The sequence below is a fragment of the Phasianus colchicus genome, chromosome Z, assembly GCF_987193195.1.
Source record: "Phasianus colchicus chromosome Z, bPhaCol1.hap1.1, whole genome shotgun sequence".
In the NCBI taxonomy this organism is placed as follows: Eukaryota; Metazoa; Chordata; class Aves; order Galliformes; family Phasianidae; genus Phasianus; species Phasianus colchicus.
Window position 1 is genome coordinate 82767 of NC_143476.1, and position 25152 is coordinate 107918.

A 25152-nucleotide genomic window follows, 5' to 3' on the forward strand; every position below is an offset into this window, starting at 1 on the left:
AAACAGTACTAACATGTAGGATTGGAAAAGGGGATTTCAGCCACTGTGGGTATTCACAAATATTCAGGGAATTTGAAGTTTCACAGGGCTCTTGCAAGTTAATGCAGAAGTTTTTGATGGCCACGGAGGCCATCGCATGGACTGATGATGTGGTGCTGTGCTGGGACAGTTGTGCTGGGCTTGTATGCACATGAGTTGGGTGCAGCATGTCTGCATTTGCTGCTGGAGGGCTGCCACGATGCCAGTGATAACCTTTTGAAAAAATAATTACGACAGTTTAATGAAAAATGACTTCAACAGCCCCCCTTGATGAGCTTGGGATTAAAGCACGAGGAACATGCCAGGTCGTGTGCTTGATGCCTGGATGGTGGGGAGAAACTTTTTTTGCACTAAATGGTGCAAAAAATAGATGTTGTTTCTGTGCTGTTGACTGACATAGCTACGGTTTCTCTTTTTAGTGGTGATGAAAATAAATTAACCCATGCCTCCTATTCCCAATGGCAGCTCAGCCAGTCAGACTTCCCCAGCCTAATCCTTGGCCAGAGCAGGCTAGAAAGTAGGAGGTAAAGTACTGTAACGTTAAAAATGCCCTTCAAAACAGTGAGGTGTACTCATGTCTGTGCTAGTTAGGACCTGCCTTATTCTCATCCTTTTAACTTCTCCTTGTTCCAGAATAATTCCTCTTTTGGTGAGTGCCTTCAAATTTCTTGAAAGCGTTGTATTTTTCATCCAAGCACTATTGTTCAGGAGGAGCAAGAAGATTATTTAAAAAGTAAATCCTCCTCCTCTTCCTTCCCCTGGGTCTTGAAAAATAAGAGCAGTACTTATTCATTGCTCATTCAGTTATACTCGTTCAGCAATTTTGCTGAAATGTAACTTTTTTTTTTGTTTGTTTTAATAAATAAAGCGTTGTGGGTAGCTGCAAAAATCTTCCAGTATATTTTGGTAATATGTGTGTAGAAATTAATCGCTGATTATGTTACATAGTTAATTAAGAGCCAGTGCCAAAGTGTGCTCAAGAACATGTCCTGCAAGGTCTGATTCGGTGAGAAGTGAACACAGCAAAGCAGAAACAACAACAACAAGAAGAGAATAAACAGAATCTTGAGATTATTTGGACCCTCTTCAAGCATGATTTTAATTTCTGAGGAGTAGATTTCTGTTTTTTTGTGTGTGTGTGAACTGAGCCGTGGCACTCTGAAAGGCATGATGTACTTCTGGGTGATGTATACAACATCTTGACACTGCAGCTTTCTGTTTTCCACTTAGATGGCAATGTTCTATGGCTTCCATGAATTACATATGAGCTTACTCATGTGAAGGAGGCTGTTCCTTAAATTCGAGGTAAGCGTAGTCCCCAAGTCTCATCAGTGATGCAAGAAGAAATGAAATGCACACTCCTTCTCAACAGGAATCTTTTTTAAAATACCTGAGATTTGTAATAACATTAGGGATGGCAATTCAAAAAAAAGTGGCACGGGGTTTGGGATTTTTCTATAAATTGTGCCTCGTAAATGTTTTATTTTCCCCCTCTGGTCTGGCCTTAACACGAATAAATCTATTTTCTAGCCCTTATCAATAACCACATTAAAGAAAGTATTGAGTGTACTCACCCAGCTGGCACAGGAACCTGTTTCTTTTGCGTATATACATAAAAATTGTTTCTAGCTCCATTTTTTTGCTGGTATCTCATAGTTCTGTACACTTCTGTCTGTGATGCACTTTGGAAATAGAGCCCTATAGGAATGAGAGATGGAGTTGCCATAGCAACTGCTCTTTTTCTTTCCTCTCTTTTCGTTATAAAGTGTTGAGATGTGCTAGGTAATGCTGAAATTACCCACATCAGAAGAGTAAGAGCACTTACATTGGGTTGCAAATAATATTTTCACCTGCATGGAAGATGTAATTGTTGCTTCTGCTAATATTAAAAGTGTGCAGTGGAGGTGGACGGGTGCTGTTGTATTTAAGATTACCACTGTTTTTTATCCTACTCTTTTCATGTTGTTTTGTGGGTTTTTTTTCTATTGCATCTTCATGTTCTGCACTTGCTTTCTAAGGCATGGTTAACTGCACCTCCTATGGACCACAGCCCTCCTGCATTCTAGCTATATTGCTGAGTGGATGAGGCATATTTCACGTAATTATTTTTCTTTACTTGCTCCTTTCAAAGACTTCAGTGTGTTGTGGAAGGAAATCTTGCTTTTTTTTTCTTTTTCCACTGAGAAGAACTCATTTGGGATTGTTGTGCATGCGATGCACACGCACTGTGCACCAGTGCCCCTTGTGATGTGCCTTGTGGCTGCAGGGCTGCACTGAGGCCTTTCTGCATATTGCAGCGTTCAGAACATCTCCACATCTTGGTGTTTTGTGAGGGATCCCAGACATTTGTTTTTCAACACCGTTGTTTACTTCCAAGATGACACGGTGGCAAACACAGCCCCACCGTGCCTTAAATCCAGCTACTTTCAGCTCTGTTTGCTTAAATCAAATTCTTCTTTTTAAAACCTGCTCGTGTGATTCTGTTATTTTTCCATTCCTAGCAGGGAGATGTTTGGGCTTGAATTATGCATAAAATAGCAGGAGCATTAACAGGACCGTTTTTTCTCTTTTGTAGGAGACCTCGGTGTTGTCTACCTGAGTTTTCAGCAAGTAGTTATTGGAGTGTGACACTGTGGAGTGTGAAAGTGATGCAGGGAACCATGCGTTCTGTATGTACATGAGTGCTGGAAACTAACAGTACTTACGTGAGTGTGATGAAGATTGGGTTAAAAGGATGCTTACAGTATATGTCAGATTGTTCCAGTGGAGTTTCCTTAAAACTGAGGGCTGGGGTACAACTGCCCCGTGTTTCTTACTGTGTTGTTTTCCTCTATTCTCAGTGCTGTAGCTCTTTGTTTTGACCAGTGACTGTGAGTCAGCTGGAGAAGGATATTAAACAATTGACAGAGTTTCTCTTTGTAAAGCATCACCCTAAAATCCAAGAAGCTGTTGCAGAGAACTGCTGCAGAGTGCCAAGTGCCATGCTCTCAGTGTTTACGACTCTGGTGTGCACATCCTGCAGGCTGGCTGAGTCTTCCTCATCACTCTCCTGTCCTTAACCTTTACGTGTTTCTGTCCTCCCGACTTTCCACTTTGGTTACAGGTACTGCAGAGCTGCCACCCCCCTTCTTAGTTCACTTTTGTCTGTAGTTCAGTTGATAGCACACGCATTCTTGCAGCGGAAGACAGAAGAGGCTCTAATTTCAGTCAAAGTCGAAGGAAAATGCTTGTGATGAACTGCTTGTCTAAACTGGCAGGTACTACTTGATTTTCTTCTTACCCCTATGACACCTTGCTGAAATATTGACTTGAGTGCCATTGAAAGATTTGTGCCTTCCAAAGGCGTTAGGAGCTACACCAGTTCCCTGCTGGTGTGGGCCTTGTGGGATTCCTGGCAGATAGGGATCTGTAGGACCAAGACATGCTCTCTCAGTGTTAAGTTTGTTGTCCACTCCACCAGACTGGGCTCAAGACCTTTGCAGCTTTAAGCTGGGAATGCTGAGTGGGAAAAGCCATGCTGTTTTTGGAAAAACAGCTACGGTTCTCAGACAAGGTCCTGCCACTTGGATGATGAACTGCTTAGATGGAATTGGATCGATCTTGTTGGTGCAACCAAGGGGTGTGGATTTCCATAACCTTATTGCTATAACTGGTGAGATGAATACTGTTTTGTTGCAGGTGTCATTGTGCTTGTCTGTCAGGTGCCAAAATAAGTCGACCCTTTTTAGGTGTATAAAGGCTGCAGTCTGGAAGAGGTGGCAAAAAGCCAGGCCTCAGTGGCACAGGCTGACATCAGTTGATTTGGGCAGGCTTCATCCTTCAGCCTGTATGAAAGGGCTACTGCAATGGTTGGTTGTTTGTCCTCAGATAGGCAGATTTCTTTGGTTCACGGCTGCTTCTTGAGCGTGACTTTGGGAGACTGTGATTCCTGTTTGTCAGTCTAAGTCACAGTTATCCCATTGGCCTTGCCAGTGCACGGAGTAAAATCGCATCCCTCCAGGCTCCCTGTGCAATTCCACGTTGTGAACAGGGTGCCTCTTCCTCTGCAGCACGTTCTTGGGAAGTGGTCAGGAGGTAAGTTGCCAAGTTCTCTCCCAGTGCTACAGTCCTCTTGGATATTTCTGGTTTCCCAGCAGTGAGGCAGGATCTCATCCTGGGACACAGTGGACCTGCCTTTGCCTGATGCTCAAGAGGTGAAGGCGTTGGTGCATTCTGCCTGTGAGTTAAGCACTAGCCATCATCTGTCCGCCTGTAAAATCTCATCATTTGTCAGTCCAGGCTTATTGTTCCAAGCAAGATGGAGAATCAGAGTAGGGCTTGTTGTTAGATCCAGGACCTTTTGCAGCTGACTGATGAGAGCCAGAGAAAGGTCCCTGGTGTAGCACAGGGGCTTCGTGAGGCTGCCACAATGCAAGCAAGCCTGCTGTAACCAAATCAGTGTTGTTGTGATTGACAATTCAAGTATATCATTGAATTCGTTTGACTGCTTTGTTACGCAGTGGCTTGTCTTGTTTTCACTTGACTTGTTGCTGTGTTATTTCCTAACAGCAAATCTGACATAGAGATGAATAGGGATTCAAAAGTGCTGCCTTGAAATCGCAGAGCTTAGATGCTACAAAAACATTTCTTTTGTATCTGCACCTATTTATGGAGCTTGCTGTCATGTAGACAGTTTTGGAAACGTAAAATACCACAAGATTCCCACTGTGCAGGCAGAAAATGCATTTGATCAGATAGGCCATGTGCTTGTAGCTCTGTTTAAAGCAGAGTCAGGCATGACTGATCAGTTGGTAAGATAAAGAGAATCTTGGAAAGGACGTGGCATGTGTGAGCGATGTGTAAGATGCTCATTAAAAGCTGAGAAAACCCAAAGAGGTGTCTTGTTCTCTTGTAGGTTTTCAGTGGAACAGAATCTGATGTGATGTGGTCTAACGGAGCTGTAAAACAAGCAAGGTCCCACAGCTCCTCATGCTGTGGGAGAAGGGGATGCTTTTAAAGCCCGACTTCTAAAGGCTTTCAGAGATTTTTCTATTCCTGCCTTGCCATTATCTGAAGTGTCTGGGCTGGCCATAGCCTCTAGTTAGACAGCTTCTCTGGTGGCATTAACAAGCATTGCACAACAGACTTCTAAACTTATCCTAGGTTGTGTTTTGCCCAAGAGAGCGCACCAATATTGCATACAGGTCTTTGCATGTTCCTGCTGAAATGAGAAACAAGCTGGCAAGGCCAATGATTGCATCCAGCATTCCTTTCAGTGAATAGTCACAGTATTCAGATTGGCCTGTGGTCACAGTCCTAAACAAAAAAGCTGAATGTGTCTGTGTGGGCAAGCTGTTACAATGAAAAAGGAGCTCATGGTTGTATAACAAATATAAAATTTAATCCTGCTAACTTCCTCTGAAAAGAGAATGATGCTTTCAAGTTCAAAACAGCCTCTCATCCAGGAGCGTGTGCTCCCGTTTGTACAGGCTGTCTGATACCAATGTGTTCCACTCTTTAAAGGATGTAAAATAAGATATTTATGCATTATTATTTTTTAATGACTTTTTTTTTTTTTTTTTAAAGAAATGTGTTTTTCTCCAGTCTAGGACTGCTTAGCTTCCAGGCATTTCCCAAGCTACTGTCTTCTAATTATAAGTGGATTTCTGGATCCTGCTGAGCTAAACAGCCAGTTTGCAGGACCCAGGACCACTGAAAGGGTGAGTGGAAAAGCCCCTAGATGACCTGTGGTTTTGGCCTGTGTCATGCCAGGAACAAAATCTGGAAGAGCCAAAAGGGAGGAGGAGACGACCTACCTGATTTTGACCAAAATAAAACTCTGTTTTTGATTGAATTAAAGTGGCTTGTCCTCAGTTGTCTTGGTGCTCGTATGTCCTTTAGGTCTCACCAATTAATTGTTTGGAAGGCAGAGACTGCTTGAGCTGGCTTGTGTAACAGCATTGTAGCTCTGCTTTGCTCCGTGGCTTTGCTAAATTTCTTCTTTGTCTTGTTCTGTCCATCCACAGGCAGTTGCCCTTCTTTCTTCCATCCTTTAAGTACACTGCAGCAGCTGCACCTTCTGCACAGCACATTGTCTGCATGTGTACTTTTATTAGGCTGAGCTGGATTGGAATCTATACAGTCCTTACAAATAAAACCATAGTTTTGGAAAAACCTTTCTAGCTCCTGCATTTGAAGTAGTTTGTTTTCTTTTATTCTAGCAGTGGTTGTAAGCGCTCTTAGAAACAGAGTTTTTAAACTTGCTGAGCAGTCTTTTCTTTTGAGAGGAGAGGGGTAAGAATAACCATCTGAAAGACCAGGTAAGATTTCCCACCTTGTATTTGCTGCTGTGCATTCTATCAGAATGTGCCTCAATGACATACCTGGCTGTCCAAAAGCCAGGTAAGGAGAATAAGTGGTTCTTCAGGGCTTCAGTGTATAGAAGAAGAAGTGCTGCAATGTGCTGTAACAGGGAGATTGATGCACCGGGCTCCTAACAGCAGCATTTTGGAGGATGTGGATTGAGCTGTGCACACAGGCTGTGTACAGTCTCTCCTAGGTGCCCTTTTGTAGCAGTTTTGCTACACTTGTTAGGGAATAGGCTGAGCCCCTGAGGTCGCTTCCTGCCTCATTTTTCTGTAAAAAATTAATATGTTACCTCCATTATTTCATTATGGCTAGCTTTAGAGCATACTGAGGTTCGTGCCAGAAATCGCACACGCTTTGACAAAAATGGTCCTGGCAGTGTCATTGGGCAGTACAGAAGTAACACTCAGTCTCAACCCTCATCTGTGATTGAAATCACTGAGACAGACCTGTTACAGCTCTTCTTTCTACGTAAGCTGGCATCAGTCTGCAGCTCTGAGAACTTGAATTCTAACGCTTCTATCACTGATTGGGTTCAGGGACGTCTTCATCTCTTCCCCCTTGGCTGGACATCACCTCAGCAGTAAATAATGCGAGAACTCTCAGCAGACACAGTGATTTGTTTTGATAAATGCCAGGGTTTTTCTGTTCACTGCTGAATTTGTAGCATTCTCAGGCTGGAGCTGGAGAATGTTTTTATAATTCGGAAGAACTCTTCATAATTACATGCAGTTAGAGACTAGTTGCAGTATTGGCTTGAGATAGCATGGGCCACTTCAAGTACTCCCTCTTGTTTGGGATTATTGGTGCCTTAATAGAGTTGCTGCTGTCCAGAACAAAGGTTTGTAATAACGATGTCTATTTAAAGGAAATATTTATGTTGTTGGATGCCTCTTCAGTTTATCCACGACTGCAGGCTGCCATCAAGGTTCAGTGGCCTTGTGATGTCTTTTTTCAGACAACATGGAGTGCTTCTGAAGGTACTGCTGGGATCTGTTCAGGTGGGAAAAGAAAGCTTTGAGTACAGATGAGTTTTGTCTGGTATGCAGTGTGCAATGATGACCTTAAGGAAGGAAGAGGCAGAATCTTGGGTTACGGTGCGGTATGATGAAAGGTGGAAGAATTATCCCTTTTCATTTAGTTTTATTTATATTCACAGTAATGAGTTGAGTATGGGCTTTAATGCCTTGCACTTAAATTCTTCTGGAAATGCAAAATTTGTGCGCTGATAGCTAGGAAAGGAATCCTGAGTATCTAGTCCATTTGTGGCTCAGCTATTGTTTGTTTCGAGGACGAGAATAAGCCACTGAATCAATCGGGTCATCCAGTAATCACTTATAAGCGTTGCTAAAAGTTTGGAAGAAGCTTTGGTGTCGAGCTGTGACTTGCTCAGGTAAGCACAGTGCAAGCTAGCGAGCTATGGCACTTGTGCAGAACGAGAGGAAATGATTTCCCAGCCAGCACTCAGGAGTTGTGTTGCCATTTCACGATGGGAAATGAACCCAGTCTAGGAGCTGGTAGGGTAAGCCCTGCTTCAAGAAAGTGCTGGAGGGTGTGCTTGGTGGGGGAACTGAAATTTACTTTGGTCATGCTTTTATTAAGTGTGTGCCTGCTGAAATGCTCTTGGGTACAAACACACGTGTGAGTAGGTCCAGGGAGCCTTGTGTTAGATTTATAACACTTCCAGGAGAGGAGCCAAACCACTTGGGTCTTTGTATTGGCTTTCCTTGATCCTCTTTGGGGAGCAATGTGGTATCTCTACTTTTAGAGCTAAAAGTGCTAAACATTTTCATACTCAGCAAATGCAAAGTCAGATACTTACAAATAAAACTGTTTAAAAGCGAAAGACCATTAAGTTCATACTTTATACACTTTATTTTAAAAAGATCACAGGGCTTCGAGTTATGTTAAACACCTCCTCAAAGAAGAAACAAAAGTGCTTTTCACAACCTTCTCGGATTCTGCTCTCGATTGTGCTCTGTTTGCAAATGGGAGAAGACAGGTTGTTGAATTTGGCATTTTGTATGATTCTCACCTGGCCCTCACTTGCATATGGCGCACCGATAGATTGCTGGAGGCTGTACAAGACAAAACAGACCTCTTTCCTCATCCCACTTTTGAAACCTGCTCTGAATTCTGACCAGAGGACAGGGAGGGGTAAAAAGGCTGTGTGACAAAGTGCAGCGTGTTAGAGGTTTCAGCCTTTGCTGTCCTAGCTGCAACTTAAACTGCAATGCTCAGCTCCTGTCTCCTACCATCCAAGGCAGGGGAGAAATGTTTTGTTTCCTTGCAAGTGTTTGCTGGAAAGCTGCACGTCCCAGCTCATTGCCATACGCCCTTTTCTATGGTGGCCCACTGGCCACCTGGCTGCTTGCTGTGTGTTGCAAACGTGTAATTTTTCATGTGGTTGAAGTCACCCATTTCTGGGCAGAAGAGAGTAAAGCAACAAGCACAAGCTGTCAAATGTGATAGCTGCTGTACGCCTGAACGTAGCTAGGGGCTCAGAGCTCCAACACACAAAGGAATCCTCCTCCTATAGAACAGCCTATTTCTTCCTTTCCTTTTAAATGGTTTGGGTTTTCTGTTTTGTTGTGTTTTTGTTTTTTTCTTTTTCCCTCAAAGTTTTGTCTTCTAGCTGATTTCCCTTACTAGCCTTCCATTTTTTAACTTCCCTCGGATCACCCCTTTGTCACCTCTTTGCTGATTCTTTCTGCCATTCTGTACCATGGAGTCAGGAGTACCATCAGCCGTAAAGATAGATCTGATGCTTCGTAGCAGCCAACAGCAGGTTTTATCTCCTCTCTTTCCACATTCTGCATAGGTCACAGTCTTGAGCCACCAATAGTGAATGTCTGAGCGTAGCAGTGACTTGCAGTGCCCTTTTTTTTTTTTCCTGACTTGCAGACTAGTGAAAAGCAAATATCAGCCTCCTGAGCACACTGGAACGTGAAAGGGGTCGTTCAGGTTTTTGTGCCATCAAAAGGAAAGGTTATTTGCATGGACTGGCAGTAAGCCACGTAAATAAGTGAACCTGCATTAAGATCACTGTCTGGGCACGTGAGAAAAAAAGTGAAATCAGAAGGAAATGAGCTGCAGAAGGGAGAGGAGAAGGAAGTGGTCTGCTTTTGATGGCAAGAGCACATGCTGTAAGGAACAGCAACCTAAGTAGAGCACATGGGGCTGCAGAAGGGTGGGATTTTCTGCAGTCACTCGTGAGACTTGAAGCCGTGTGGCACACTTCTGAAAGGCAGGGACACGAGAAAACTTCCTGTGGGTGGTGGCTTTTGCTTTTGCTTCTTTCAGAAGCAATGGGAAGGCTCTTCCCCCTGAGCTGCGTATGTTTGTCCTTGGATTGGAAGAGCCAGTCTGAAAGGTGGAGGGCTCTAAAGCCAACACTGCTTGACAAGAGTTTTAGTAAAGCTCCGGTGAAATTCCAGACCTGTTGCTGCAGAAGTAGTAATAGCAGTGGTAGTAGTAATAATTAACAAGAAGAAACTCTTGACTTTCTAAGCCGTACAAAAAAAACTGGTGACTTTTGTCCCTTCCACCCATTGCATTCCGTGTGTGGCAGTGCTGTGCTTCCTTCCATTTATTCCTGACTCATGCACTTACTTTTAGAGGAGTTTGCTTTCAAGCACGTCCATCTCCTTCAGCTACTTAAAATCTCTCCTGAAAATTAAGAAGTCATTTTGCTGGTTATGGAGAAGAGAGGGTGGGAGAGAAGGGGCTGCTGCTGGGCTGCGGTGAGTTTATGTGAGCTCTCTTTTCTGTCACCAGCATCTTGGTAACAAAACTGGCTGAAGTTCGTGTGCTGCAAGAGATACGAGAGTTGTGTGCACACTCGTAGGTGGCGGAGAGCAAATGTGGTTCAAATGATCCGTTCCCAGTTGTGTTTCACCGCATGTGATCACTTCTTTTGGTTTGGTTTCCTGTGTGTTTGTGTGTTTCACCACGGATGTCATCTTCCTCATGAGAGACTTACCCGCTGCTCTCCTTTCATTTCCAGTTTGCAACTTCATGTCCCATGAGAAGTGCCTCAAGAATGTCAACATACCTTGTTCATGTATCGCTCCCAGCCTTGTAAGGGTGAGTAAGCACACACTGTTTTGTCTCTATTTTTTGTCATAACGGCACGAATTTATCACTAAGTAATCTGCGTAGTACGGCTGTGGCTTGCTGATGTTGTAATGCTTAAATCAATTGTGTTAGTCATCACTGAAGCTCCTACTGCTGTTCAGAGGCAAAGTCTGACATTTCCTTAAAAACTTCCCTGCTGCAGGCGGCTGTAGACAGTCTGTCTTTGAAGAGCAATTATTTGCATTCTTTAACTATTACTAGACATTTGAAATTGTGTCATTACCTGGAAGTCTCACAGTAATGGAATGGGGTGACTGATGGATATCAGTGCTCTCAGGAAACCGTAGTGTATCAAACTTAAAGAACTCTGTATAACTCACTTCTTCTTCTTTCTTTTTTTTTAAACAGTAATTACATCTTACTGGGAAGATGCTGAGTTTCCCTACCTAGTGAAGGGGCCGTGTTTGGCTTCTGTTGATTATTGATCTTAAGAATTTGCTTGCTTATTGTGCCTCGAGAGTAAAGTCCTTGCGTTAAAAGCACAAAATCTTAAAGTCAAATCAGGGCTTCGCTAAATGGTAAAAATTCACGTGGATTTATTTTGGCTGATAATAAAATCTTGGCTTTTTAGATGCCCTGTGACTTTTTTCTCCCACACAACTTTGTAATAATTGCTTTTGAAAAACGGTTTGAAAGATAGACTAATTTTGAAGGTATTAATATTATGCAACTGTAGTATTAAGAGTCTAAGATGAGGAGAAAATAGCGTTTTCTCCACCTGGGAAGGGGTGACAGAAAGGGTAGAGAGGTAGGAAGCAGGTGAGAACCTTCTTATCCAAGTGGAAAAACATTACAAAGTATGGTAAGGAGCAAATGTCAATTTCAGTGTTGTAAAATCAGAATGCATAAACTGTGAACGTTACAGACCTCCCTGACTGAAAACACAGTTGTGAGATATTCATTGTGTAGATCTGTGAGCTTGGGAAGGGAAGCTGCATTCCCTTCTCTGTACACAAAAAAAAAAAAAGCATTACAGGTTTCTTTGCATTGTGGAAACCTGGTTAGGGGATGGGAGGTTTAAAGCAGCACATAACTAGAGCTACAGGAAGTTAGCCAGTCATTTTTATTTCACGTGCATTATCCTAGATGTTCATGCAGTTCAGCCTTTGCTACACACTTCATCTTCCCCACATGCTTTCATCTTGGGAAATGTAATTTAGACTAGCAAAAAAAAAAAAAAAAAGGAGTTTGATACACAGAACACTGCCAGTGGAATAATAAGAAGTATTGCTGTTGGTCTTAGAATCCACAGTAAAGGGATGTGCAGATAGTGAGAAATGCTACTACTAAGAATTAGCATCTATTACTGTTCCAGAATGCTGGCAGTCAGTCATTATAGCATGGGAAAAGGAATGATGACTCAGGCTGTGCAGGGATCTTTGGAGGAGTGGTACATAGCCAGCTGAGGAGCATTCATTTTTTTTTCATAGGCGTTTAATTGTTTAAAATTGTTTCTTTTGTGAATTTACTGCAAATTTTAGTTGTTGTTCAAAATAATATCTGTTGCTTTCGCATGGTGAAAATCCTGCATTGAAACACTGCATCAGTCGTGGACTTAGGATTTTTTCCCTTGCCAATCCCCACTTTCTACCTGTCCTAACACATGGGTTGTGTTTAGTTGTGTGTTTTTTACGGGTAAAACACAGGTGTTCTTGCTGCAGAAGTAGAACATCTGAGTGCTGTTGTCTATCCTGGCAGTTTAGCACTGCTGTATTTAGCTGTGAAAAGTCTCGTGCTGAAATCTGTGCTGAGTTGTAGTGATTATGCATCCAAAGTAGACCAGACTGTCCGGACAGAATAGCAGCACAGACCTGTCCTCCTCGAGTTGCTCATCCAGGTTGCATTGGTCCGGGTCTCTTGTGTGAGTGAAGCCTGCCCCATGGGCTCTGCTGAAGTGAATATTAGCTCTGCACTTGCTTCAAAACCATAACGAAGCAAAAAACAAACGATGATTGCTTATCGAATGTCTGGGGAGTTTGTTTTCTTCTATCAGATGACTTGAATCTGTCTTTTTATGGAAACGTCTGATGGAGAAGGAAGCACGGATGGGATTTTTTTTCCCTGATGCTTTCCTCTAGCGAGTTACTACTATTCTATGCACCCCCAGATGAGGATATGTTTATTTTTTTTAATCTCAGATTTCATCTAGAGAAAGTGGCAATTGTTGAAGCTCATCGTGCTGTGTGTCATTCCTTATCAAGCCAAACTGTGAGAGAATGGTTTTTCAGCAGGCAGGCTATGGAAGCTTTTAATTCCTGAGACCAGGGCTTCCTTCCTGGGGTCAGGTGAGTGCCCTCAGAGACAGAAACAGGTCAGGTCTGCATCCAGCCTCAGATCATTCTTGGTGAGTTCACTCTCCAGGCTGCCCTAAGGAGCTTTTTTTTTTCTGTGCTGTTGTTGATCTTTCTCACCTGCACACGCTGTTCCAGCTTGGATCCAGATCATGATGTTTTGAAATGGAATGTCACGGATCAGGCTTCTGAACCCACTTTAGTTTTTGTGATTTCTGAGGGATGTGGTTTGTTTCACTGAGATCTCTGCATCTCCTCCAAGTTCAGATTCTTCTCCTTACGTCCTCACAGGTATTTGCCTACTCTGAGGCATGTGTTAGAAAAGAAAAATCTGAACAGAAGACAAAATGACAATGAAAACAAAAGCTGAGTGGGTGTGAAATGTCAAGTTTCCTTTGTTGGGTTGGAACGAGCTAGAAATTTGTTGCCCCTTAAATTTACCATATAAATGTGTGGGGGTGTTTTTTTTACATAACCGTACTTTAAAATTAAATGGAAATGATAGTATAACAGAAGTAGTTCTAGCGAAATGAGGCGTTTGTGATGCTCGTTTTTCCTGCAGCCCTTGCTGCACTGATGCCTTGCTGTAGTTGTTTCCAAACGCTTCCACTTCAGGAAGGGCAGGTAGACTTCACGAAAACTTCCTTCAGTGTTTTTCTTCTTACAGCCAGGTTGCCTGGAGTGGAAACATCGTGATGTAGGTCATCAGCTTCTTGTGAAGATCGTAATGCTAAAAATGAGATGTGGCTTGTGGTTCAGAGCTTGGGTAGCAGCTGCATTCTCAAGTTGTGGTACTGAAGGAGAAGATTTTGGAGCTCACAGAGGTCTGTGCTGGAGGAGCAGGCTTGCTGACCTGAGCCTTTCCCTCTGGCTGCTGTGTCCTGCAGTTGGCTGTGTGGGTCAGTTCCTTTGTTTCTCGTAATCTGCTAGAAAAGTCGAAAACAGGAGAGAATAAAGGCTATTCTGGTTAGGGTGATGACACCCAGCAGTGGTGAGCTGTTCTGAACTGGGAGCTTCGTGCTTAGTAGTCACACAACAGCAGCATCCATTTCTTCTGCAGCTCAGGGGCTTTTATTCCGGGTTGCAACCTCTCTTTCTCTGATCTCTTCGTCTCCTTTCTGCAGTGCAGTTTTTGCCCCACTCATCCTGTTGCACGTAAGCGATTTTTGGAGTTAGATCTGCAACATGAAATTAAAGGCAAAAAAAAAAAAAAAAAAGAATGCTTAATATTTTTCTTACGTTTTATGAAAAATGATTGCACGGGGGAATTTTGTTTCTCTCTTTATTCTTCCCCTTTTGTTTTGCTGTAGTGAAAAGGCTTTGTTAGTTAGGTGTGTGCTTTTTCACCTGTGTCATCTGTTGTAGGAGAGCTGCTTTATTTAGCGGGTGGATGGGACTCAATTGTGGTTCTGGGTTTCTGTGTCTGCCATAGCAATGATTGGACTCCAGACTGATCTGATTTTGCCTGGGAGTTTCTTGGACAGCCCCGGCTACTTCTGCAAGCAGGTCTGACCCCAGCTCTTCAACACCTGGCCCATAGCTGCGTCGTGATTCAAATGCAATTGCCTGCAGCATGCCAGCCACATGCCACAATTTAGCAGCCAAATAAGGTGTAAAATTGTTTATTGGTTGCTCTCTAGATTTTCTGCTTTTTCTTCCCCAAAGTGATAGCCAGCCACTGAGGTGAAAGGGGAGGGCTGGTTCATGAACTCCAGGTCGCTGGCAGCGGTGTGCTGTGCTGGTGCAAGCTGCCTGCAGGCTTAAACACCTCCAGAATAGCCCCATGGCTGTACCAATGACCCTTCAGATTCAGAAGGGGTATGGAATGTCACTGAGTTTGTTTCCCAGCTGATTCCCAGTGTCGATCTTGATGAAAGTGGGTTTCCACTGCAGCAATCACAGCAAGGAGTGATGGTGCTTTGCACATCAGCTTCTCTTTCCAGCATGAGAAAACCTAATGGAAGCAACTCTTAATTACAGTGCAAAGGTCTTACCACAGATCTTCCTTCCGTAGAAGTGCAACAGAAGCACAACAGGTTCCTGATTTGAAGTGGTATTTAGTTTGCTGTGCAGTTCCCATCCTTTAGAGTCCTTGAGAGCTAGTTTGCATACGAGTAACTGAGGTCTGATGTTCTATCGTGGACATCTGTAGCATGAAGGAATGGTTTCTGGGTGTACTGAGGTTACGTGTGGATGTGTGCCTTGCTCCCTTGCATTAGCACCAATTAATTTTGGTATTTAAGTAACTTTTCTCTCCTGTTCTGCAGTTATTGTTTCGGTTGGTGTCCTTACTCAGTTTCAAAACTTCCACATGCAATTTGCACTTGAAGGTGTTTTGTAGCACCAGCACGAAGGAAGAACCTCGTTTTGAACACAAAGAGTAATTTTACATTCCTTGTGTCTAAAAGGCAGAAGTAGAAATACGGTGCAAAGCACGGAGTATTTATGTTGCAGAAATAAAGACCTTTCACTGTTAAAGCAGAGAGACTTGAAGCGAGCGAAACAGCTGTCTGTGCTTACTGAGCAATAAGTAATGAGCTGAAAAGATGCTAACACTGGAGAGAGTTGAGTCACAAAGTTAGCTTTCTCAGGTCTTTATGTGGCTCTTGGAGGAGTGGACACGGGTTCCAGTCACATCTGATCACCACTGTGGGGTGTGGGTATCATAATGAGCCCTGAGAGCTCATTATTAAGGAAACATCAGCATTTGGAGCTGTGCTTGTAGGTGGAAACACCTACACGTTTGGATTGTTATGGACGATCTTTTAGGCACTCTGTAGCAGCCCAGTATTTTGACTCTGTAGAACAGTCCACAAAAGGCCTGTGTAACAAGCCTTGAGAGCAAATTATGAAGTAATTTGCTTCCAAGCTAATTCTGCCTATCTTAAAAATGAGCTGATGACTTCAAGTTAAATTCTCTTTGCCCAGCCTTGTGAAAGTGCTTGTATCTTTGACTGGTCCATGAGCCATACACTGCAGGTGGTAGCTGGGCTGCTCTCTGTGCAGTGATTGCACTTCAGTGGCAGAATATGTTAAGCTGATAACTTGGTGTTGCCTCATGCATTTCAAGATGAGGAACGATTAAAAAAAAAAAAATCTTTCCTGTGCATCTATTCTAAAGTTTGTTGCTGGAGATGCATTTGTTGCTGTTCTTTATGGTGCAGTTGCATGGTTTTGTGCTCTGTTCTTGCAGAAATTGCTCTGAGGGATAGGAATGGCTAAGCTTTAGATTTCTGTAGAATCAAATTTCATTGCTGGCTGATACAAACTGCCGTAGAAATGCATAGCAGTAATGCTCTGGATTTCTTACCAGGTGGCAGCAAGCAAAATCAGGACTAGGAACATCCTGTGCATCAGTACAAGGTCATCCTGGAGATGATGCTGGAGTGTTAGTATTACATTTTCTCTTGATGGATTTCTGATCAATAGTGTGAGGGCACCTAGATGTTACTTAGCGGTATTGCTAGTCGAAATTTTCTGTATCTATCTCAGGAAATTGATTTTAGTGGTTTGCATAAAGTAACTTAAGGAGCTGCATTGAAAAAGAAGTTTCGATTCTCATCAATTATTCACTTTCTTTCTGTGAGCCTCCCTCCGTGTCTGTAGTTTGCTGCACTTGAACAGGTGAATGTGAATTAATGAATAATAGATAACATTTCGTGTGCTGACATGGAGCCTCGCTGGCCTTCCCTGTCTTCAGAGTTTGGTATTGTTTAGGTTATAGGATGCTTGGAACTCCTTCAGCAATAGAAGTAATGTAGTGAGCTGCTAGGAAAAGCAGCGTGTGATTGATCAGCTGGCTCATTGTGTCCTACTGGCTACTTTCCATGTTTGGTTTGTTGTTTGTTTTTTTTTTTTCATCATCCCTCTCCTTTTCCTGCAGTCTCTGCAGTATTTTTTGTACATGCAATTTCTAGAGCAAGTTAGAAGGAGCAGTCATCATAATTAAAAAAAAAAAAAAGCTTGTTTGTCTTGTTTCTGAAAGCAAGAAGTCGAAGGAAACAATTCTTTTTCCTTTTTTCCACCCCATCCTCCGATCAGTGTTTCTTTTCTTTTTGGGCACTGACTCGAGTTTTTAGAAGGTCATCGCCAGGGCTGGAATAGAATTTAGACTGCAGAATTTAGACTTGTCTTCTTCCCTTTAGCCTCCTATGTAAGAGTGCCCAGGCCCTGCAGAAGTTTGCCCCTAATCTTGCAGTCTTTTCCAAAATAAACGCCGCTTTGCGCAAAAACTGTTTTGATCTATAGAGTGTCCTTCTTCTTCAGATAACTTTTCTTGCTTATTAAACACTGTGGCAGGAATGAAAAGCCTGCATTTCTGTGCCAGCTGTAAGATAAAATAGCCGGACTCAAGGCTGGGAAAGTGAAGGTTTGGATTTCAAACGCTGGTTGTCAAAAAGATGGCAAGTCCATGCCAGGTGTCCAAAGCACGTTACTGAGCTAACAAAGGTCTCTCTTGATTTACCTCTTGATTAAACTTCCAGCAATATTCTTTCCCTCTCGGGTTACATCTGCAAAGTTTTATCTTGCTAAAGTGCTAAACAGGGTTGTTTGGCATAACTGTGCCTGTTCTTTCAGGGGAGGAAATACAAGAGGGAACCAGGCTGTCATAAATGGACGGCACGTTTTAGGTCTCCAAACTCTGTTTCAGGATGGGTCAGATTTGTTGCTAGTTTTTCACGGGGAAACGCCATAAGAAAAATACTCAAATCCTCCTCAAAACTTTGCTTGCTTATGCAGGAAAAGGTGTTTGTGGCTATGTGTATTTTAACTCACTATTTCCCACGCTTTTTCTGGGAATGACTGATGATAATTCATGCTTAAAGAAGCCACCTGTTAGCCCTCACAGGTCTTCCTTTTTTCCTTTTTGTGATGCAGGAGCCAGAAGATGGATCAGGTATGTTTGTCAGGAAGGGCTTGAGGGTTGCAAAATACACGTTTAGAAATCTAAGAGGTTACTAAGTTATTTGAATTCTGACAGCTTAGAGATGCAGTTATGCTTCTCTCTTAAAATGCAAATATCAATTTTGACAAAGGTGTGCATCTTGTAGGAATAGCAGTCTCTGGAACAAGCATAAAGCTCAGGTGCATCCCTTCATAGAATCATAGAAAGCTTTGTGGCCACATTCATCTTTTAGAAGCACATGTCTTTGGAATATTTTGTCTGAGGAGATGTATGTATGCAGTTAAAATTGTTTCACAGTTAAAATTCACAATCAATTCTTCGGTTCAGTTTGGATTGGAAGGGACCTTAAAGATCTTCTAGTTCCAGTCCTGGTGTCATGACAGCAGGGATGCTGTGTTAGTATTCATTTTTCTTCTTCCTTTCATTATCTTCTTCTGCCTCCGCCTGGTTCTGTAGCTTTCACTCTTTGATGTGGACTGTGGCAGCACTGAGCTTTTGTAAACTGTCTTGAAAGTGTCTTCAGGGTATTTTGTCTGAGAGTGTCTATGTGCAGCTATTACTGTTTAATGGCCTTTGATTCAATTAAAAATACTTAAGAGGTCAGCTGAGGTTTCAGGTACGTTGTTTGAGCACAAAGGAAGTCCTAGCATTCATGGCACTGTGAATCATCAGGACTGGCACTTGCAGCTATATTCATTTATTTATACATTTAAATGTAGATTGATATAGATGTAAATATATATATATATGTATATATATGATATTTGCTCTCAGGTTTACTTAAGCACACATTATATATACTACCCCGTTTTGCACGACAGAACAGCTTCTGTCAGCCATAAACACTATTCTGAAAGCTGCAGCTGATGATGTTCCGTGTGTTCTTCTTTGACAGATTCCAGTTGCACATTGCTTTGGGCCTCCAGGACATTACAAAAGAAAGTTCTGCACAGTGTGCAGGAAGTCTGTGGAATCACCTGCCTTTCGATGCGAAGGTAATTTGAAATGCTCCATTTGTGGATTCCATTCCATCCATCCATCCATCCATCCATCCATCCATCCATCCATCCATCCATCCATCCATTCCATCGAATGTGAATGTCATCCAGTGATGTATGCTTTGCATACCTTGTGTATATACACATATATACACATATGTATATATGTGTGTGTATCATAACGCCCCTTTGTTGTCCATTCATTGGCAATGGAAACACGTAGGTAAAATTTAAGGCACCACAGATCTGTGGTGTTGGTGATGAGTTGTTAGTCCACGTGAGAGACATGCAAAGAATGAGAAATTACTATGGCTAAGTAAAGACTTCCTCTGCTGAAATAATTTCTTTTTCCAACGGAAAGCTTTGTTGCATGGAACTTCAGGTTTCTGTCTTTCTGAAACCTTCCCCTGTCTACAAAAGAAAGGAATATAACTGTGTGTTACTTGTCTTGGACGTTTATTGCTTTCAAAGGAATGAAGTGCCTTTTGTGGGAAGTAACTCGACTATTTATCAAAGTAGTACTACTCTTTGTGTTCTGCCATAAATTCTCTTAAAAAAAATAACGTAAGAGATCACCTAAGCACCGTGTTTCAGGATCCATTGATTTGAAACATATGTTGGCACAGGCACTTCACCGATTTTGATGGGAGGCAACATTTGAAATCACATTACAGTTAGGTAATGCAGATGTGTAGGCATTTTTTTCTAGTTCACTGAGGATTTTGAATTATGTTCCATGGATTCAACAGATTGTTTTTGTTGTTGTTTTTGTTTTTTGCACGGTGTGACTTTGCTGTTCCGTGTTCTGAATACCAATTGCTCTACCACTTTCATTTCTTGGGCTTTTCAAAAATGTAGCTGAATTGAGATTAATATCATGTACAAGGAAGAAATGATCCTTTCTTTTCCTCTCCAAAAGTGGTTCTAGAGTTTGTTTTAGAAATCAGCTTTGCAAATAGGAATGTGGATGTTAGACTTGCTTCCTTTTTTGCTGATTTGTAATGACTGTGCTTACTAGGACAAGCCTGCCGTTGGTTATGATGTTCTCCTCTGATGTTGAGGTTTGAAGAATTATTCTTGGAAAACTTGGTGTAACTAAAGCAGAAAGTGCTGCTAACATGAAGTTACTTTTTCTAAGCAAATGGCTGACGCAGCTGGATGCACTTCTGAAACAATTGGCATAGGTTGCTTTAGGCTCTCTGACTCTTGCAATATCCTCCTTTGGTTTTGTCTTGTTTTTTTTTTTTAAAAAGGAAAGTTATCAGGCAAACACTGTGTTTGTGTGATAGGGCGTCTGTTTTCAGAAACTGGCACGCATGTATCCTAACTCTTGATAAGATTGGATACCAAATATTTTATTTTTTTGCCTACGGAGTATATGAACCAATCTCTTCTGACAGTTATTAATTGCTTTAGATTGCAGTTCTTGCTGTAGAATTCACTAAAAAATCTTCAGCCTGGACTCTGGGTGCTGGATGCTCCATTTCCTTTTCTTTCCAAGAAGAAATGGAAATAAAAGAGGAAAAGGGAGACCAACACAAACATTTGTTAACAGTGGTTGCTTTGTAATAGTTTTCTTTTTAAGCATCATTCAGGAGCAGTAAATTGTGAACTTTTACTTGACGAAAGGGTTTTGGTTATTTTTTTGAGGAGCGTGGGTAGTTTTTTAAAGTTTGTCCTATCAAGTTTATATTTCTGAGATACATTCACAGCACTTGCATGGCAAAGTTGAACGGAAAAGCTTCCACTATGACTTAAAGAACCGTGTAGGTTATGGAAGTGCTGCTAAAGGCAGTGCTGGTAGGCATGCAGACTTGAATGGATCCTTACACGTGAACAACCTTATCTTTCCCATCAGTGGCACTGCTGCCTTAAGGGTTTATCCTGTGACACTCCTGCCCTTGACGTGCACACATTTTCTTTCTGATTGTGAGTGGAGGTTGGTGTCAGGTAGCATCGGGGGGAGAAAATAATTTTAAAACCTTCTGTATTCTTGCCCGTGATAGCAGAGGGCAGTGTGTGTTTGTGTTAGCAGAGTTAATGATACAAAAAAAAAAGGTTTCCATTAATTCCTTGAAGCCATAATCTGATCTGCAGAACCCTTTGCCATTAGCGAAGCTCTGACTCAAAGCACCGAGTTTTCCTAGTGGCTGAATTTATTCAACAATAAAAGCTGCCTTTTCTGTCTATAAAGCAAGGTTTAGGGGGAAGCATGAGCTGAGGAGGAACCGTCACAGCTCAGGTAAGATTGCTGAGCTCGGGAAAGGTCCCCAGGAGGAGAACTGCCCATGAACATTCATTATTGAGACAGCAGGCTGTGCTGCAGTGTGGTGGCAGATGATGGCTTTCTTCAAGGCTGGAGTAACACACAGTGTTAGCGTGACCACGTTTTCTAGAGCTTGGAGAGCTCTTTCAAAATGAAGTGTTACACTTCAGGAAATTGAATACTGTTTTCAGGATGCTTTCTGGTAGCGTAGATAACATTCCCAGTTCTGCCTTTCAGTCTTCAGGTTGCACTCTTCAGACCATTGCAACATGCTTGGATCAACCACCTGTTTTACAGGGAAAAAAAATTACACTTGGAGGATCTCGACTCTTACCTCTTACTTTTGCTTGCTTGACCAAGAAGTTGGATGCCTTCCCAGAGCACCTGTGTAGACAAGTCTTTAAAAAAGCAGCTAGAAATATCTATCTTTTTCATGCATCCGTGTGTCTTCCTTAGCGAGCTGTCCTAACCTTTGCAATAGGTAGAATAGATATTCTTTGCAATAGAAGCTAGATATTGAAGTCTTTTGGCTGTTTTGTTTTTGTGTGTGTGTGTGTTGTTGTGTTCCTTTTTTTTTTTTAGCTATTTTAACTACTTTTTTCCAATGCACTCTTTTCTTCCACAGTATCAAGCTAGATTTTTAAGAAATAAAGAAACCTACCCAGCACTCTCAGGTTTGACTAAAACTTCTGGCTGAATTATCTCAGGTATTTTGGAGGGCAGTGTGAAGCCTACTTAAGAGAAGGCTCTGAGAAAAAGTAGCATTTTCCTTTTCCTGACAACAAAACTGTGATTTGCAATGTGCTGCCACAGCTTAGACGTATTTCCAGGATGAATGTACCTGTTTGAGTTTAAAATTCAGTGCTCAGTGTATCATCCAGTAATGAAGAGGATTTGTTTCCTGAGCAAACGTGCTCTGCTCTCACCTATTGGAGCTCCATTGGGTTTGGAAAGGGTTTGGAGCATGCTTTCAGGAAGATAGTTTACATTAGGCTCAATAGTTGATGTTCAGGTGCAGAACTTTCTGTTCCTGCTTCTAACATCGAGTTTTTTGGATTTGATTACATCAGAGTAGACTGCAGGAGTGATAATACTACAGCAGGCAGCTCTTCCCATGAAAAGGTGATACAAAGCTGTAAAGACAAACAGTTGCTACGAATTCAGCTTGCTGTATGGAAGAAAAAAAGGCAAGTAGTAGTTGTAGGCAAAGTTATCTCAGCCTTTCCTCGTATTTGCTGCATTAATTTAACACAAAGGAAATGGACCCACACTCAGGGTAGTGCTGATAATCTTTTATTGCCCATCTTCACTGAACAGAAAGAGCATGAAAAGAGCATGAAGGGATGAAAATGTGCTGCGGAAAGGTTCTGGAGAAGGGATAGGAGGGAGGAAGGAACAGAGGAGCTGGAGGAACGGAGAGACACTGACTCTGATTTTCTTGTTTTCATCTTTTCAGTCTGTGAGCTGCATGTCCACACAGATTGCATCCCGTTTGCTTGTAGTGACTGCCGGCAGTGCCACCAGGATGGGCACCAGGACCACGTAAGTGTCAGTTTTGTCTGCTGCAGAAAGTTCTCACACATTTTCACTGCAAAACTAAGGGTTAGAGGCGTGGGAGATGAGAGTCCTGAACGCTTTGTTTTTTTGTTTTCTGGGTGTTTGTTTGTTTGTTTGTTTTTCTTGGCACAGGCTGACAGTTCACAAAGCTGTTTTGCAGCCTGTCTCTGGACAAAGACTTGTGGCTATGGGGTGTGTTGCAGATAGTGAGATGAACTTGAGGTTTACAGAACTCTTGCTGAAAAGTCTGTGCAGTGTGTACAGCGTCCTAATTAAAAGCTGAAACCAGCGTGTGTGGCATCTTTCTAAATACTGACCTTGTAGAAGCTGGTATGAAATTATGTTTTTCCTGTAGAGTAAGCTGTGAACGTGACAACATTTCTGTCTTCCTGCAGTCTGTCAGAGAGGAGACTTCCTGACTTCCCACTGTCTGATGCATGTGCAGCACTACTCTTCCAGGACTTATTTTCTCAATCTGTTCAGAATCACAAAATGTTCAGTTTTGGTGGGCTGCAAAGACAAAGCAGCGTGTAATAAAAGTTTGGGTAGTTTGATTAAGTTCTTTCTATGAAATACAAGATTGCTGAGGGTCTTACTTTTAGTGAAAAAATAACACTCCAGATCTGCTTTCTTAGAGGTTTTTTTGAATTACTCATTTAAAATTAGGTTGAAGGTGTTTCTGTAGCTGTTGTCAGACGTAATGCTAAGTTGTGATGTTTTCTACCAGGACACTTACCATCACCACTGGAGGGAGGGAAACCTTCCTTCAGGAGCTCGTTGTGAAGTTTGCAAAAAAACCTGTGGCTCTTCTGAGGTCCTGTCTGGCATGAGATGTGAATGGTGTGGCATCCTGGTATGTTGCTGGGTATATTTGTGAGAACCAGATATATTTTTATATATAGAAAATGTATGCATGTATTAAATACTTACCTGTGTGTGTGTATATATCAGTTGGTGCCATGCCTGCCCATAGCAGGGGAATTTAATAGATAATCCTTACGTTTCCTTCCAACCTACTTATGAAATAGGAAGAAAATGTTTTGTTTCTTGTTTCCCCTTAGCCACTAAAATGAGCAGTTTGCAAAATCAAAGTTAAACTTCGTGTATGAACAGTGGAATTAAAATTGAATGGAGGCTAACTTATGCTTAAAGATTTCAGCTTGTAAGCACGCAGTTAATTGTGATGCACAAAATCTGAAGCTCTTCTAGATCACACCTGTCCCAGAAGGTCAAAGAGTTACATTCCAATATGCATATTCCTCTGCCAGAACCAAATAGCCCTAACCTGGAATTTCATTTTTGATAGCAAATGCCAGCTTCTGTCTTTTTTTTTTTTCCTTCCACATCACTGACACTTAATTCCTGTGCAGTGTGATTTTGTCCTTTGGTAGCCTCCATGAATGCCAAGCTGCTGTGCAGATCAGAATTAGCCCCTCGGCTGAACACTGCCTTTTGTTGAAAGATGATTGCAGTGTGAATTAGCACCACGTGCAGGTGGGAACCGAGATGTGCATCTGGTGAACTGAATCAGCTTGTCACGTAATGCAAGATGAGGCACACGATGTAGCAGTCATTTAAAATGGAAGTCTGATGCTGTGCAGTATTTCAGATATGGTTTGAATCACTGACCTATTTTAACAGTAGAGTTTTTTGCATTTAGAATCTGACTTGTGATTTCTGAGGTGGCAGGAGCTGTCTGCAAACAGCCTCACCAACGTGATGTGCAGCATGGCCACAGCTACAGGGCAAGCATGTTCAACAGTAGTGGAGCATCTAAGGCAATTGAAAAGACAGAAGCAAGCCAGATGTGTCTTGCAATAGAACTCCAAACGTATCTTACCCCAGAATTTTGCAAGCTAGTACTTGCCAGCAAGTTTGCTTATATGCCTACACTAAAATCAGGTTACTGCTATTTAAAAGTTCTTCAGTTTAAGCTGTCTGCCTTTCTCATGTACCCCAGGAGGTGTCCGTGTACAACAGAAGATCACGGCCTGAAATCAGAACTTTAGTTTTTCCAGATACCTGTCTGAAAATTACTAGGTTGTAACAGAGCAGATGTGTCATACTTGTAGTTTCTTCACTTGTCGAAACTTCCCATCGCTCCTTGCTTAACAGCCTGACGGAACAGACTAAAACCTAGTGTGAAAAAAATGACTGATGTCAAGAAAGTGATTTACAAAAGGTCTGCAAACATCCTAGCCAAGTTTTTGCCGTTGCAGAACGTATTTTGTTATACGCGCCTTTGCTTTCTTGGTGTTTCAGAAGATGCTTAACTGATGCTCCTGTTTATAGGCTCATGCTGCTTGCTACGTAGCTGTCACACCAGAATGTACCTTTGGAAGACTGAGGAGCATGATTCTCCCTCCCAGCTGCGTGCAGTTATTTTCTCGCAACTTCAGCAAACTGCACTGCTTTCGAATATCAGAAAACCTGCACACAGAATCAGGTAAAAGCTTCTGGAGCTGTATGCAGCTAATTGATGTGTGCTTCCTCCGGAGCCTATGACTGCTGATTTTTGCTGATTCCGTGGCAGTGCTGTAACTTTTTGCTGATGTGATGGGCAGGGTAAGGCTTGCAAATGCATGGTGTGCAAACTGCTGAAACTTCTGTTTG

At 42.2% G+C, this 25152-nt stretch overlaps 1 protein-coding gene across 1 annotated transcript in view; it reads left to right on the top strand.

Moving 5' to 3' along the window:
• DGKQ (diacylglycerol kinase theta) overlaps positions 1–25152 on the top strand; it is a 79799-nt gene that overhangs the window by 8785 nt on the left and 45862 nt on the right. The window contains 5 exon segments of the mRNA XM_090132681.1: positions 10391–10470; positions 18614–18713; positions 22439–22524; positions 23267–23392; positions 24832–24985. Of these exon segments, the coding sequence (XP_089988807.1) occupies positions 10391–10470; positions 18614–18713; positions 22439–22524; positions 23267–23392; positions 24832–24985 (546 nt within the window).